Consider the following 14,685-nt stretch of genomic DNA (forward strand, 5'->3'; position numbering starts at 1 on the left):
GAGGCTAATTATGAAAAGGGAAGCATCTCAGTTCTGAGTATGAAAGCCTGCCTTGCATACTGGTTACTTTAAGAACCCCAAAAGGTACGACTTGTGCGTGCCAAATAAGTCTGTTCAGTTGTGAATGGCTCTGTGACCCTATGGACCATAACCCTCCAGGCTCCTCTGTCCATGGGATTCTCCAGGCAGGAATACTGGAATGGGTTGCCATGCCCTCCTTCAGGGGACCTTCCCGACCCAGTGATTGAACCCGCATCTCAATGTCTCCTGCATTGGCAGGTGGGTTCTTTACTACTAGTGCCACCTTCTATTCAGAATCACTGTGATGTTCTTGAAGAGAAACACAGCTGAATGCCTTTCTCATCCCCATCCCATCAAAATTAGTGAAATACAGCTGTCACAACAGAGACAATAGGTGTATTGACTTTAATAGTGAGAGCCAGGAGGAAAAGACAAAAACATACAACAAATATGTAGATAAAAGTGAAAAACTGAGTAATGGGGGCTATTTAACTTACATGGAGGTACAGGATTCAGTGCTCACAGAGAATCTTGGCTTTATTCCATGGAGGAGGCTCCCACCACAGTTTTAGTTGCCTATCCCCGCCCCCAAATGTCAGACCAAAATGAATCACAGTAAACTCTGGATGACTGCTGTACTTCATCTGTTACACAGCATCACCTACATTATGGCAAAAACAGCCTGTGAACTATAAACATACTCAGCAGGACAAGCTCACGCCTCAAAGAGAAACTGCCCTGAGTCTCTGGAAGGAGATCGGACGGCCACTCCACTCAGTCCCACGTGAGCTCCTGTCCTGACGTCATAGAGGGCGCGTCCGGTAGGCCAGGTGTGTGCTCACCACCCTATGCAGGGGTCTGGGCAGTCCCGTAGGTACGTCTCAAATTGACCTTTGGTAACATCTATCAAGACTGTGTATACCGTCAGCTGAAAGAAAAGTCAACTTTTACTTTAAGGATGTTTTAAGTTCTAAGATGACCCTAACTTGTATTAGCATTTTTTATGGAACTGCTTATGAAGTTTCTTAACATTAAATTTGTTGTTGCCCAATCGCTGAGTTGTGTCCGACTCTGCAACCCCATGGACTGCAGCACGCCAGGCTTCTCATAGTGGATTATATATATGTGTGTGTATGTAAAGACACAAAACAAAAGATCCACATAATAAGTCAATAATAATGAAAACAACTGGCTTCAATAGAACCATTACCACATCATAAACAGGTGTGGGAGAGAATGTCCAGTTCTTTACAAGGTCTTAATTCTGTGCAGTATACTGCTTCACAAACAATGCCTTAAAAGGCTCACTTAATGCTCCTTAATGCATACTTTGCAAAGACCAGTGGTGTACTGTGGAGAATAAAAAGCATAGCTTTGGCTTTCCTTATCCTGGAAGCATTTCTCATGCAGTGAGGGAAACTATGTAGACATGCAGGTTAGAAGGTACACACCCAACTCACACAAGAATCTGTAAGAAACCCAACTGTGAACTCAACCAAAGATGGCATGGGCAAAATGAGATGTTAGGGTCAGTGGGCAGAGGGAAAGCTTCCCTCAGAAGCCAGGTTCTCATTAAAATGCTAATGGGCAGAACACATGTAGGCACACTGATCTTAGGGTTAAGCAAAAGAAGGCAAGGAACAAATCGGAAAAATCAGAGAAATCAGAAGCACACAAGAGGGGGGCCATTAGCAAAGTGGATGATCAGAAGACTTTTGCATATTTTAGCTAAAGAGTAGGGAAAAGGCTATAATAACATTTAAGAAAAAAACCGAATCCACTAAGACAGAAAGCTGTCTGAAAATATAGACTTCAGGCTTCGTTTTGTCTAGTATTAGGTGTTAGTTGCAGCATATAGCATTCAATTCCTCATGGACGGAGAAGTCACTAATAACATGCTAAATTCAATCCAAATGCCATGTAAGTAAAGCTGGGAATAATACTCTGACCAAACTGGATATCAAGCTGCAGTGACCAGCTTCTTAGTCACACCCCAAGAGTTATGGTTTTGGTCACACAAAAACATTTTTAAAAGCAGCCTTAAGCTGAACATGACTTGGAATTCTAGCTCTGATTGATCCAAGACAAAGGGGAAAGATAAAACATGGGATCAAAATCTTTTCCTAAAATAAAAATATACACACACACACATATGTGCATATATTAAAAAAAATACCTTGTTGAGGACAGGTTTTGTTGACAAGACATCATATATGGTTGCAAATGAGATATTCTAAAACACAAAAATAGTTATTTTCAGTACATTAAATGCAGATGTTGGCAGCTTTATCCACACAAATGGGTCATTAGACCAAGATATTCTTCAATCAACCTCCCCTAACCCCCATAAAAGAATTTCCCTCAGGTCACTGTTCAGGTGATGATTCTAATATAGCATGCTTTCTTTCTCTTCCTCCCCTCTTGAATTCCTGACATTCAACTCCACAGAGTGGTGTCCACCATTAACAAAAGTATACCGCAAAATTTTGCTCTTTATGTTAAAAACAAAAATTCAGTGGAAACTGTCCAGACACAATGACTGTTAGGAGGTTTATAAATTCTTTAAAGGCCAATGAAAGATGTTAGAATGGAGATAATCTTTAGTAGTCACCATTTCTCTCTATGTATGATGCTGGGAACGTACCTCTTGGGTTGTCCGGTTCAGACACATCTTCGCAGGTGTTCTGCGATCATCAAGGAAGAAGGGATTTTTCCATCGGTCATAATTTGTTTGCACCACATACCACCTGCCCTGCTTGGGGTCGAGTCTAGATACAAAGAGAGATTTCTCCCAGGCTTCAGACCTCAAACCCACACATACGTCTGTCTGTGCTTTAGTTTCTGCTTGTTCTGCTTGAGCAAATGTACTTACTCATATACATCCAGAGACTGTTTTCTGTCTCGTGTAATCACACAACCCTCCCCAGACTGGTTGCCTCCCAGGATAAAGTATGCTGGGGCCAATATCTTGGTTTTGGTCAATATATTCTTTGTTTCTTCATAACTACAAAGAAATATTTAGAACAAAGGAAACACTTTTAGTTGACCTGAAATGGAAATTTTTAGCTGTGGAAACTGAGGGAAAACATCTGAGGAACATGTTTTTCTAAAAAGAATAGTAAACAGTGGCTCAGGGAGAAACAGTCCCTCGCTCCTCATAGTGAAACAGTGAGATCTGAAATGTTCCCTCAAACGTGAAGGACAAACGAAATAATCATCATCTACCCTTACAGTCTATATACCTTCCACTCAACAACAGAACTAGGGAAAATAATGTAAATTATTTTATTACTTGCAAATCAGAGCTATCAAAAATGGAAATGGATTTTCAAAGAAGACTGCTAAATTGTATGCCCTGGAAATCATTAAAAATAGGACTAATGCCCATTTATTCTCGGTCATTTGGATAGTAGTACTGGCTAAAGGCAGTTTTGCTTCTACCAGACTTCTGTAACAGCACAGAATATAACTTCTAGGTTAACAGGTATTATGATTTAAATGAAGATTTTGTTACACAAAATTCTTTTTTGTATGGGTGGGGGATTGTTTGCATACCAAGAAAACTTCACAGATGCCCTTCACAGATACACTATCCCTGCTGCTGCTAAGTCACTTCAGTCGTGTCCGACTCTGTGTGACCCCATAGACGGCAGTCCATCAGGCTCCCCCGTCCCTGGGATTCTCCAGGCAAGAACACTGGAGTGGGTTGCCATTTCCTTCTCCAATGTGTGAAAGTGAAAAGGGAAAGTGAAGTCGCTCAGTCATGTCTGACTCGCAGCGACCCCATGGACTGCAGCCTACCAGGCTCCTCCGTCCATGGGATTTTCTAGGCAAGAGTACTGGAGTGGCTTGCCATTGCCTTCTCCGACACTATCCCTAGCACATTTTAAATAAGTAATTTTCTTGCTGTAAACACACACACACACAAACATGCAGAATTCCATGTTAGTGTCAAAGGTTCACCTAAGAAATTCTGAAATAGTTTCTCAATGTAAGATAAAGCTCAGAAGTATTTTAATATTAGTAATTTAAAAGAAACTACTTTAAAAGGTTCATGTACCATGATGCAAAGATGGTTTCAACATACACAAACTGATCAATTTGATACACCCATTAAACGATGAAGGACAGATGAATGGATGAAGAAGTTGTGGTACATGTATACAATGGAATACTTTTCAGCCATGCAAAAGAATGAATCTGAGTCAGTTATAGTGAGGTGGATGAACCTAGAGCCTGTTATACAGAGTGAAGTAGGTCAGAAAGAGAAAAACAAATATTGTATATTAACACATATTTGTGGAATCCAAGATGGCACTGATGAACCCATCTGCAGGGAGGGAAGGGAGACACAGAGACAGAGAATGAACCTGTGGACACAGTGAGAGAAGGAGAGAGTGGGACAGATGGAGAAAACAGCATGACACATACACACCACCACCTGTAAAGCAGAAGCTGGTGAGAAGCTGCTGTGTAACAGCGGGCCCAGGGTGGTGCTCTGCGATGACTTAGGTGGGGGCAGGGGAGGGAGGTTCAGGAGGGAGATGATGTATGTATAATTAAGGCTGAACTGCATTGTTGTACGGCAGAAAACAACACACTATAATGCAATTCCAATTGAATAAAAAAAGGATAAAAATATGATCTTAACAGATGCATTTGACAAAATTCAGCATCTCAAAAAGGTGTGTGCAGAAGCAACATACCCTAACATAATTAAAGGCCATATAAGAGAAGCCCACCGTTAACATTATACTCAATAGTGAAAAGTTAAAAGTTTTTCCTCTAAGATTAGGAACAAGACAAACTTGTCCACTCTCACCATTTTTATTCAATATAGTATTGGCAGTATTATCCAGAATAATAAGGCAAGAAAAAGAAATAAAAGGTATCCAAATTAGGAAGAAGTGAAATTGTCATTATCTGCAGATGACATAATACTATAATAAAGACTGTCCACCAAAAAGAACTTTTAGGAATAATAAATTCAGTAAACTTTCAGGACATGACATCAGTGTACAACTAAGTGTTGTGGTTACATACACTAGTAACATGATCAGAAAGAGAAACTAAGGAAATAGTCCCATTTACAATCACATACAAAAGAATAAAATATATGGGAATAAATTTAACCAGAGGTGAAAGACCTATACGCTGAAAACTATAAGACACTGATGAAGGAGCAGAAGACGCAAATAAAGATATTCCATGGCCATGGGTTGGAAGAATTAATGTTAAAATGTCCATACTACCCCAAAGAAACCTACACAGATTCACTGCAACCTCTATCAAAATTCTAAAGGCATTCTTCACAGAAATAGAACAAATAATCCTAAAATCTGTACGGAATAACAAAGGCCGTGAAGAGCCAAAGCAATCTTGAAAAAGAAGAACATCTATATTTCACACTATCACAAAGCTACCGTAATGGAAACCATGCTGCTGGCATAAAAACTCGTTCATCAGTGAAAGAGAATAAACAGCCCATAATTAATTTATGAAAAAGGAACCAAGAATACACACTGGGGAACAATCTCTTCCAAAGATGGTGTTTGGGAAAATGGACAGCTGCATGCAAAAGGATGAAACCAAACCACTATCTCACACCATACACAAAAATCAAAACATATTAAAGATTTAAACGTGAGACCTGAAATCATAAAACTCTTAAAGAAAAACAGGTAATACGCTCCTTGACACGACTTGGCAATAAGTTTTAGATCTGACACCGAGAAAAGGTAACAAAGACAAACAAGTAGGACAATGTCAAACTAAAAAACTTCTAAACAACAAATAAAACCTTCAACAAAATGAAAAGGCAACCTACTGAACTGGATAAAATATCTGTAAATCATACATCTGATAAGGATTTAATATCCAAAATATATATAGAACTGACACAACTCAATAACAAAAAACAGATAATCTTATTAAAAAATGGACAGAGGATCTGAACAGACATTTTTCCAAAGATGAGATACAAGTGGCTAACAGGTGCATGAGAAGGTGGGAAATGCAAACCACAGCAATGATAAGGATCATCTCACACCTGTCAGACTGGCTATTATCAAAAAGACATGAGATAAGTGTTGGCCAAGATGTGGAGAAAAGGGAACCCTGTGGAATTTGGTGGAATGTAAACTGGTGCAGTCACTACGGAACCACCAGTATGGAGGTTCCTCAAAATACTAAAACTACCACACGACCCACCAATCCCACTTCTAAGTAATGATCTGAGGACATGAAAACACTAACTCAAAAAGATACTCGCACCCCCACATTAACTGCAGCATTATTTACAACAAGCCAAGTTATGGAAACGAGTATCTAAGGATGAATGAATAAAGAAAATGCAGTATATATACAATAGAATATTATTTAACCATAAAAAAGAATGAAATCTTGCCATTTGTGACAACATGGATGGGCCACGAGAGCATTTTGCTAAATTAAATAAAAAAGACAAACACCATGTGATCACACTTAGAAGTAGAATCTACAGACAAAACATAAAAAAATTCACAGGCACAGAGAACAAACTGGTGGCTGACAGAGGTGGGGGCAGGGTGGTGATAGGTGGGTGAAACGGGTGAAGGGGGTCAAAAGGTACAAAATTCCAGTCATAAAATAAGTCCTGAGGATGTCATGTACATCACAGCGACTATAGTTAATAATACTGAACTGAATATTTGAAAGTTTCATAGAGAATAAATCTTAAAAGTTCTCAGCACAAGGAAAAAAATCGTTAACTGTGTGGTGACAGATATTAACTAGACTTATTATGATCATTATGCCATATATACAAATACCTAAACATTCTGTAGTATGCTTCTTATACTAATATGTCAATTATCCCTCAAGGAAAAATTAAAAAAATAAAAAAATCTGATAATAAAGCAACCAAACGGATTACCTTGTGCTATTTTCTAGAACTGATCTAATGATAAACCCTATCCACTGGGCATCTTTCTTTCCCAGAATCCATTCCATGACACCTGGAAGAGATAAAACACACACAGTGTCACAGGACCTAGAAGAGATTAAACTATTAATCAGAAAGCACAGCCTAGCCTTCTTAAAACAGCTATGAAATTCCCATTTAAGAACTCTACTTACCCATAAAACCACCATCTATACTGAAGCGTTCATTGAGCGTAACACTAAACAGTCCCTGAAAAGAAAACAGAATAGTGAGGTCAGAAACCTCCACCATCCTGTTTAAGGCCCTCTCACTGTGCTCTTTTTTATACTGTTATATCAGGGCCTAGATCGGGGACTTCGGGGTGTGGAGGGAGAGAAAAAAAAATCAAGGCATGATACTGCTTTTTAGAAGTTCAAAGCATTTTTCACATCTAGCGTGTGAGTTGAGTAGATGGCTGTTATTGGCCACACTTTTCCAACAAGGAAATTGAAGTGCAGGGACTTAATGACTAACTTGCCTGAGGGCCAGAGCCATGGCCAGATTCCAAGGTTTACACTCAGAGCCCTAGAGACCCACCATGGGCTTTATCTCCAAAAAAGGCTCAGAAATCTTCACTTCCTCCTACTCTTCTCTATCTTATGAGCTAAGGGTAACAAGAAGTACAATGGGACAAACGGGGGCTTCATATTCTTCCAGGTTCTCATTTCCTTAGACTCCATCATTCACACAGAGCTGCCTGTAAAACCTGGTAACAACAGATTCCTTACTGGTTTGAATCCTGTTAACATGCCCACGTAGCCAGCAAAAGTTGTTGCCTTGAAAAGAGTTTTATTGTTCCTTTGGAAGTCCAAATTCACTGTTAAAGGTTTTAGTTCCTCAGTTATGACCCAAGTATCATTATTTATATTCCACCTACAAAACACAAATTTCAGTGACATTTAATAATAGTGACAGTAAGGATGAGTATGATGAAGATGGTCAGGCACTATGCTGTGCTTTGTGCTGTGTTTAGTCGCGCAGTCGTATCTGACTCTGTGACCCCATGGACTGTAGCCCACCAGGCTCCTCTGTCCAGGGGAATTCTCCAGGCAAGAATACTGGAGTGGACTGCCATGCCCCTTCCAGCGGATCTTCCCAATCCAGGGATCGAACCCAGGTCTCCCACATTGCAGGTAGATTCTTTACTATCTGAGCCACCAGGGAAGCCTGGTCAGATATTATAGCAGGTGCTTTATCGACCTAATCCCCAATGATCAATATTCATAAGGATTTTCCAATATAGGTAAGTTTTATCTTCCATTGTCCAAAAGATAAAACTGAGGATCAGAGAAGTAACTCCCTTAACATGGCACAGCCTATAAATAGCAAATCTCAGATAATATTTAGGTCTCCAATTACAAAGCACTGTCATATTTCTTTTCAGGAAGGTAAACAAGAAACATGAAATAGAATGTTATTCTTTTACTCTCAACTGAATAGAAGCATGCTTAATCTGGTCTCAAAACTAAAGAATCTAGGGTCTTCCTTTCTGATCATATTCTGGGAATGACTTGGTACTTAACTTTTTAATCAATGTAATACTACCTACTCTTCTTAGGGATTGAGACATTCCACATTTTTTTTCACTTACCCAAGAAATACTCCAAAGTCCATGTTTCGCCCATGTAGCAGATGACCTAAATTGAAAGCAATCAGAAGAGACATGCAACAGCAATTATGACAGGACGACTGATTCTAAACAAAAGCTCGACACTTAATTTTGGTTAAGTGATATTCTTCACTATTCAGTTCAACAGTAAGAATTAAGTAGTACCTACCATCACAAGCTTTAACAAGATGAAAAAGCTGTCCCTGTCACACTGGCCAGATACCCCCTCAGCAGCTGAGAGCACAGGGCTCCAGAGAAGATTAGAAGATGGGGAAAAGATCAGCGGCCATGTTTTTTGGTTCATCGTGACAGGGTCCTCCTCAGACAAAGCTATCTCGGCCTCACCTAATATGACTTACTGACAGGCTTCTCTTCAGGGATTGTCACCTAGAGCTATACCCAGAGTATAGGTCAAAAAATAACAGTGAATCAGGCTGCATCACCCTGGGCCTTGTAATCTAACGACTTTCAAGAAAAATATGGAAAACTGGAGCTGGTCTACACAGGGTCCCTTGGCCGGAAAATGATGGGAGAAACTCTGTTCTGCCTCTGTAAGTACTTAGATCAAATCACATATAGGGGTATAAGTAGCCTATGAGGGAAAGTAAGAATGTTTCAGTCCTGAAACAATTCATGCAAAAGGTCTGCATGCCTAAATTAAACTTTAATAGCCGTTACAGTGATTTTAAAATAAGAACAGTTTTCAATTCACTTTCCAAAACTTAATCAAGATCTATAAAACCCTATGCAACATACACATATATGCATAGCAAGTCTGTATTTTACAAGTTCTGATTTCATTTATTTCAAGATTTTTCTTCTATTTTGTGCTCTGCACCACCCACCCTTCCCCAGCGCACATTCATTTACCTTCTTTGTCTTCTGTAATTATTGAAGTACAAATGGTAAAAAATTCATAGAAAATATTGAATAAAATAATCTCTCCTATGAGAAGAAAAAGAGGACATTTTCTGGTCAATATGCAGAACCATGACATTGTCAGGAAAATTATTTTCTATGAAAAGGTGTAACTATCGTCATCATGTCAGGTTTTGCTTGGGCAAATGTTAACTGTCTGCAGATAATCTGAGTGAGCCTGCATGACTGGTGGGGTAGGGGTCTCTCCCTCTGTCAAAGGCACTATAGGAATTCACCGAGGAAAGGATAGCCTTTTTAGTAAACAGTATTGTCAACTGGAAAGAACTTGAACTTTGATCCCTAACCCATACCATATGCAAGTTAATTCAAGACATACCATGGGCCTATATGTAAAAAGTAAACAAAAGTCATACACACAAGAATTATGTTTTGGGGGTAGGCAAAGATCACTTATGTTACTTGCTCAGTCATGTCTGACTCTGCGACCCAATGGACTAGAGCCAGCCAAACTCCTCCGTCTATGGAATTCTCCAGGCAAGAATACTGGAGTGGGTAGCTTATCCCTTCTCCAGGGGATCTTCCCAACCCAGGGATCAAACCCAGGTCTCCCGCATTGCAGGCAGATTCTTAACCAGCTGAGCCACAAGGGAAGCCCAAGAATACTGGAGTGGGTAGCCCATTCCTTCTCCAGCAGATCTTCCCAACCTAGGAATTGAACCAACTAGAGTCTCCTGCATTGCAGGCGGATTCTTTACCAACTGAAACACTGTGGCTCATCTGGTAAAGAATCAACCTGCAATGTGGGAGACCTGAGTTCGATCTCTGGGTTGGGAAGATCCCCTGGAGAAGGGAAAGGCTACCCACTCCAGAATTCCAGCCTAGAGAATTTCGTGGACTGTACAGTCCATGGGGTTGCAAAGAGACACGACTGAGCAACTTTCATTTTCTTTACCAACTGAGCTATCTGGGAAGCCCCAATTAAACCATAATGAGTGAATATAACACACTCAACAAAATGCCCAAATAAAAGCGAGTTACACTATCACATGGAGAATCAGCAAGTGGAAAAAAGTCTTGTATTAATACTATGCCATTTGTCAATGGTTACAATCACCTTGAAAAATTGGTTGGCAGAGACTCCAAGACTAAATATTCAGCTACCCTATAACTCAGGTCATATCCCAGAGAAATGAGTGTACAATGCCCATCAAAAAAAAATGAACAGGAATGTTCATAACTCAAATGTGGAAATGACAAATATCCTAGTCATACAATAGCCTACTACCTATAATGGTATGTGCAAGAAACCGAACAGTTCATATTGTTTGGCTCTATTTGTACGACGTTTAAGAAGCAAAACTAACCTAAGGTAAAGTCCAAATAGTGGTTACCAAGAGGTTCAGAATTGTGCAGAATGGAGCAGGCTGGATTGCTGTAATTTGTTTCTGTTATCTTGTTCTGAGTTGTGATTAAATGCACGTATGCATGGGGAGTTCCAGGTGGTGCAGTGGTAAAGAATCTGCCTGGCAGTGCGGGAGATATGGGTTTGATCTCTGGGTTAGGAAGCTCCCCTGGAGTAGGAAATGGCAACCCACTCCAGTATTCTTGCCTGGAAAATGCCATGGACAGAGGAGCCTGGCAGGCCACAGTCCATGGGGTCACAAAGAGTTGGACATGACTGAGACACAACACACTCCTGAATTTTAAAAATTCTATTGATCTGTATTCCTAAGATCTGTGTACTTCACTGTATGCATTACCATACCCCAATAAAAAACTGGGGGTACTTTATTAAATTTTGTAAAACTGCAAAGTGAACTTTACCTAAAGGGATTTCAGTAACAGCTGCAATCCCCTTCATTTCCTCCTCGAAAGGGCCAGGGAAGTTGCCAAGCAGACCAGGCTGAAAAACAAACACATTAACAATCATTCAACCTCAAGTGTGGCTTTGAAATATGGTTCTTTTACATATACTCTGTACTAGCCACTGTTGCCACAATAGGTGATCAAAGCTTTTTTTTTTTTTGCCTAACGGGTTAAAAGCCCTGTGTTTTTAAAAATTAATTGATTAATTAATTTTTGGCTTTGCTGGGTCTTCCTTGCTGTGCTCGGGCTTTTCTCTAGTTGCGGCAAGCAGGGCTACTCTCTAGGTGTCGTGCAAGGGTTTCTCCTTGCGGGGGCTTCTCTTGTTGCGGAGCATGGACTCTGGGTGCGAAGGCAAGAGTAGTAGCTGGAGTAGCAGATGGAGCAGCAGTTGGAGCAGTAGCTGGAGTATCAGTTGGAGTAGTAGATGGAGTAGTAGATGGAGTAGCAGTTGGAGTAGCAGATAGAGTAGCAGTTGGGAGTAGCAGGTGGAACAGTAAGTGGAGCAGCAGGTGGAACAGTAGATGGAGAACTAGCTGGAGTAGCAGATGGAGTAGTAGATGGAGTAGCAGCTGGAGTAGTAGATGGAGTAGCAGTTGGAGTAGCAGGTGGAACAGTAGGTGGAGCAGTAGGTGGAGCAGCAGGTGGAGCAGCGGATGGAACAGTGGATGGAGTAGTAGCTGGAGTAGTAGCTGGAGCAGCAGGTGGAGTAGCAGGTGCAGCAGCAGGTGGAGCAGCAGATGGAACAGTAGATGGAGTAGTAGTTGGAGTAGTTATGGCCTGTAGGCTTAGTTGCCCCATGGCATATTCATTCACAAACCATGTCTTTTATAAATACATTAAAGAACAACTAACTGCCGAAATTTACCATGCTATTTTATGTCTTGTAATATTACCAAGCACTGGAATTTTAAGTCCCTCTGAGGTTTTAACAGTATTCTGAAATAAAAGCAAATTTGTCCAAGTTCCTTAGAAGAGGCTGTCAAATTATGCCTTTAAATAAGTACAGAGCCTTTGCTGAAATGTGTGTATATTCGGCCGTGTGTCTTTAACATTTATTGCAGGAAATAATATTTCTTACCAACTTTTGATCCACTAACTGTACAATTTTTCCACTTGGTACAAATGCATTTATTATATTCTTCATGGAATTCACTATAACTTTCAGCTGAAAAATAAATTTAAAAATTGATGAGACATAAGGAAGTGTTGACATTTAACGTTAATCTTTATATAGAAAAGTATTTGAAGACCATTTCAGAACAGGCTTGTAATTAATGTACATCCATGTTTACTAAATGATTAGCCCTGTGTTGTAAATCACAGTAATCATAATTGTCATTATGTCACACTGATCTGTATACCTAAGATCTGTGCACTTTACTGTATATATACCATACCCCAATAAAAATTTTCTGAAAGTCTATAATCTGTATTTTAATCAAGAATCACACAATGAATTACAGAAGGTTTTATTTCTACTATGTGTGCAATGAATATATATATTAATGAAAAAACTGAATGCCTTTTAACTGTTAAAAAGATTTTGGTGTAACACCAAAAAAGGATATAGACTTTTGACTTATCTATATGTAGCTAAATGAAAGAGTACTATTTAAAAACATTTGTAAACAAGACATATCTTTAACATGACACACGATTAACTTTAGATGGTAATATATGATATGAGATGAAACAAAGGCAGAAGCTAGTAAAAATCGAGAAGCTACAGAGAAATGACATCTTCTTTTCTCTACTATCATTTATTATAAATGGCAGAGAACCATGGAAAGCAGATTCTTAAAATATGTGGTACATAGTATCATGATGTGTTCTTTTAAATACAATTATATTCAGTCAAGTCAGAAATAAAACATTTAAGAATCACACCCTACCGCTGGTGCTTTGACCACCATCAATTCATGCCATCGTTTGTATGGTGGTAGATCGAGATTTATGGTGTACCACGGAACCGGACCCCTGTAACTGCAATGAGAGGTTTATCATCTTGAAATGTTTAAAAGCAGTTTCTTGATGATGGTTAGATAGTTACATCATTATAGGTATGTTAGAGACATATTCTTAATAACAACAGAGAAGTTGGTACTCAAACCAAAATTTGCAAGAAAGCTCATTTTCCACTCAGCGCTTCTGTCCTGGGTCATTTATACAATGCCATTTTAGAAATCCTAAAATGGAATTACAGCATTATAGGAAGGCTAATGCATAATGGTGATAGGTGAAATAATCAATTTTGGCTCAATAGCTGTATGTAACCTGAATATCACCGCTAGAAAATATATGCCTTTTTTTTTCCATCTTAAATCTCTATGAAGATTTAGTCTAGGCTCTTGTCACTTCTCCAATTGGTTTCCCAGTCTCAGAATTCCCTCTTAGACAGTCTCAACACTGTTGTCAAATCATTGACTCTAGAGCTGGCTTCAGTAAGGTCACTTTTAAGCCCCCAGAATGGCAACATCGTCTATGAACTTCCCACCATTGACTTCAAGAACCGACACTACTGCCTCAGCCATGCTACTCTTCCTACCATACTTCCTCTCTTCTCCGTCTTTTTTTTTTTTTTTCTATGCTGTGCGGCATATGGGATCTTAATTCCCCAACCAGGGATCAAACCCAGACCCCTTGCATGAGAGCAAAGAGTCTTATCACTGGACTACCAGGGAAGACCCCACATTCTCTCTCCTCATTCTTCTTAGTAAAACCGAGCCAAGTCACTGTTTGATCACATCCATTCCCCGAAGTCCTACTCTACAATTTACACATAGCCATTTCTACTGTGAGGATAGTAGCAACATCCACTACCTGATCAGTGGAGCCAGGGCTGAAATCCTGATGGATGCACTCTGCAACTATTCTCTGTCGCCACAGAAACATTACCTTCTGGCACCTGTTACTGAACTGAAAGAGCCTCTTAAGGGTGTGCCATTCGGTGACTGATAAGTTTAAAGCTGCCTAAAAGTAGCCAGCATTTGCTCCTTTACTGCCTTGCTCCAGAGAAGCAAAAGATGCACTCTGGTGGGTGCTACAATGTTACCAGGCTCTTAAATATAGACATAAATCCAGACTGACTCCTATAGTGGGGGATGGTTAAGAGGGGCCGTGTCAGTTCCTACAAGTCACAGAATTGGGGTCCTATTTATACTTCTGTAGTCACCAAGAAGAATAATTCTTTGGTTAAAGCTGTATGCATTCTGTCTTCCTTTCTCTGCAGCAGGCTACTTTCAGTGCAAGGGAAAAGCAGGGAGAAAATGGTGACCGTTCCAGACACCTCTCCTTCTTTTTCACATTCTGTACCCTCCTGGGTGGTGAGCCATTCTTAGGTCTTTCCCTG

At 39.9% G+C, this 14,685-nt stretch overlaps 1 protein-coding gene across 2 annotated transcripts in view; it reads right to left on the bottom strand.

The window, feature by feature from the left end:
• Positions 1 to 411: 411 nt before the first annotated feature.
• The window catches only part of ASAH1 (N-acylsphingosine amidohydrolase 1), a 29,692-nt gene continuing 15,418 nt past the window's right edge, over positions 412 to 14,685 (bottom strand). Inside the window, exons 3-14 of one of the 2 annotated variants that reach the window (XM_088832793.1) lie at positions 13,229 to 13,319; positions 12,415 to 12,501; positions 11,295 to 11,373; positions 9,462 to 9,536; positions 8,574 to 8,619; positions 7,711 to 7,855; positions 7,138 to 7,192; positions 6,935 to 7,016; positions 2,894 to 3,025; positions 2,666 to 2,705; positions 2,198 to 2,254; positions 412 to 949 (exon numbers count right to left, since the gene is read on the bottom strand). In XM_088832793.1, the coding sequence (XP_088688919.1) occupies positions 860 to 949; positions 2,198 to 2,254; positions 2,666 to 2,705; positions 2,894 to 3,025; positions 6,935 to 7,016; positions 7,138 to 7,192; positions 7,711 to 7,855; positions 8,574 to 8,619; positions 9,462 to 9,536; positions 11,295 to 11,373; positions 12,415 to 12,501; positions 13,229 to 13,319 (979 nt within the window). In that variant the 3' untranslated portion in view covers positions 412 to 859. Of the gene's footprint in view, positions 950 to 2,197; positions 2,255 to 2,665; positions 2,790 to 2,893; positions 3,026 to 6,934; positions 7,017 to 7,137; positions 7,193 to 7,710; positions 7,856 to 8,573; positions 8,620 to 9,461; positions 9,537 to 11,294; positions 11,374 to 12,414; positions 12,502 to 13,228; positions 13,320 to 14,685 lie in introns of both variants that reach the window. The other variant, XM_055416462.2, reaches the window with a different exon arrangement.

Source organism: Moschus berezovskii, chromosome 26 (assembly GCF_049115385.1).
Source record: "Moschus berezovskii isolate FMDL1 chromosome 26, NW_MosBer_1.0, whole genome shotgun sequence".
Taxonomy (NCBI): Eukaryota; Metazoa; Chordata; class Mammalia; order Artiodactyla; family Moschidae; genus Moschus; species Moschus berezovskii.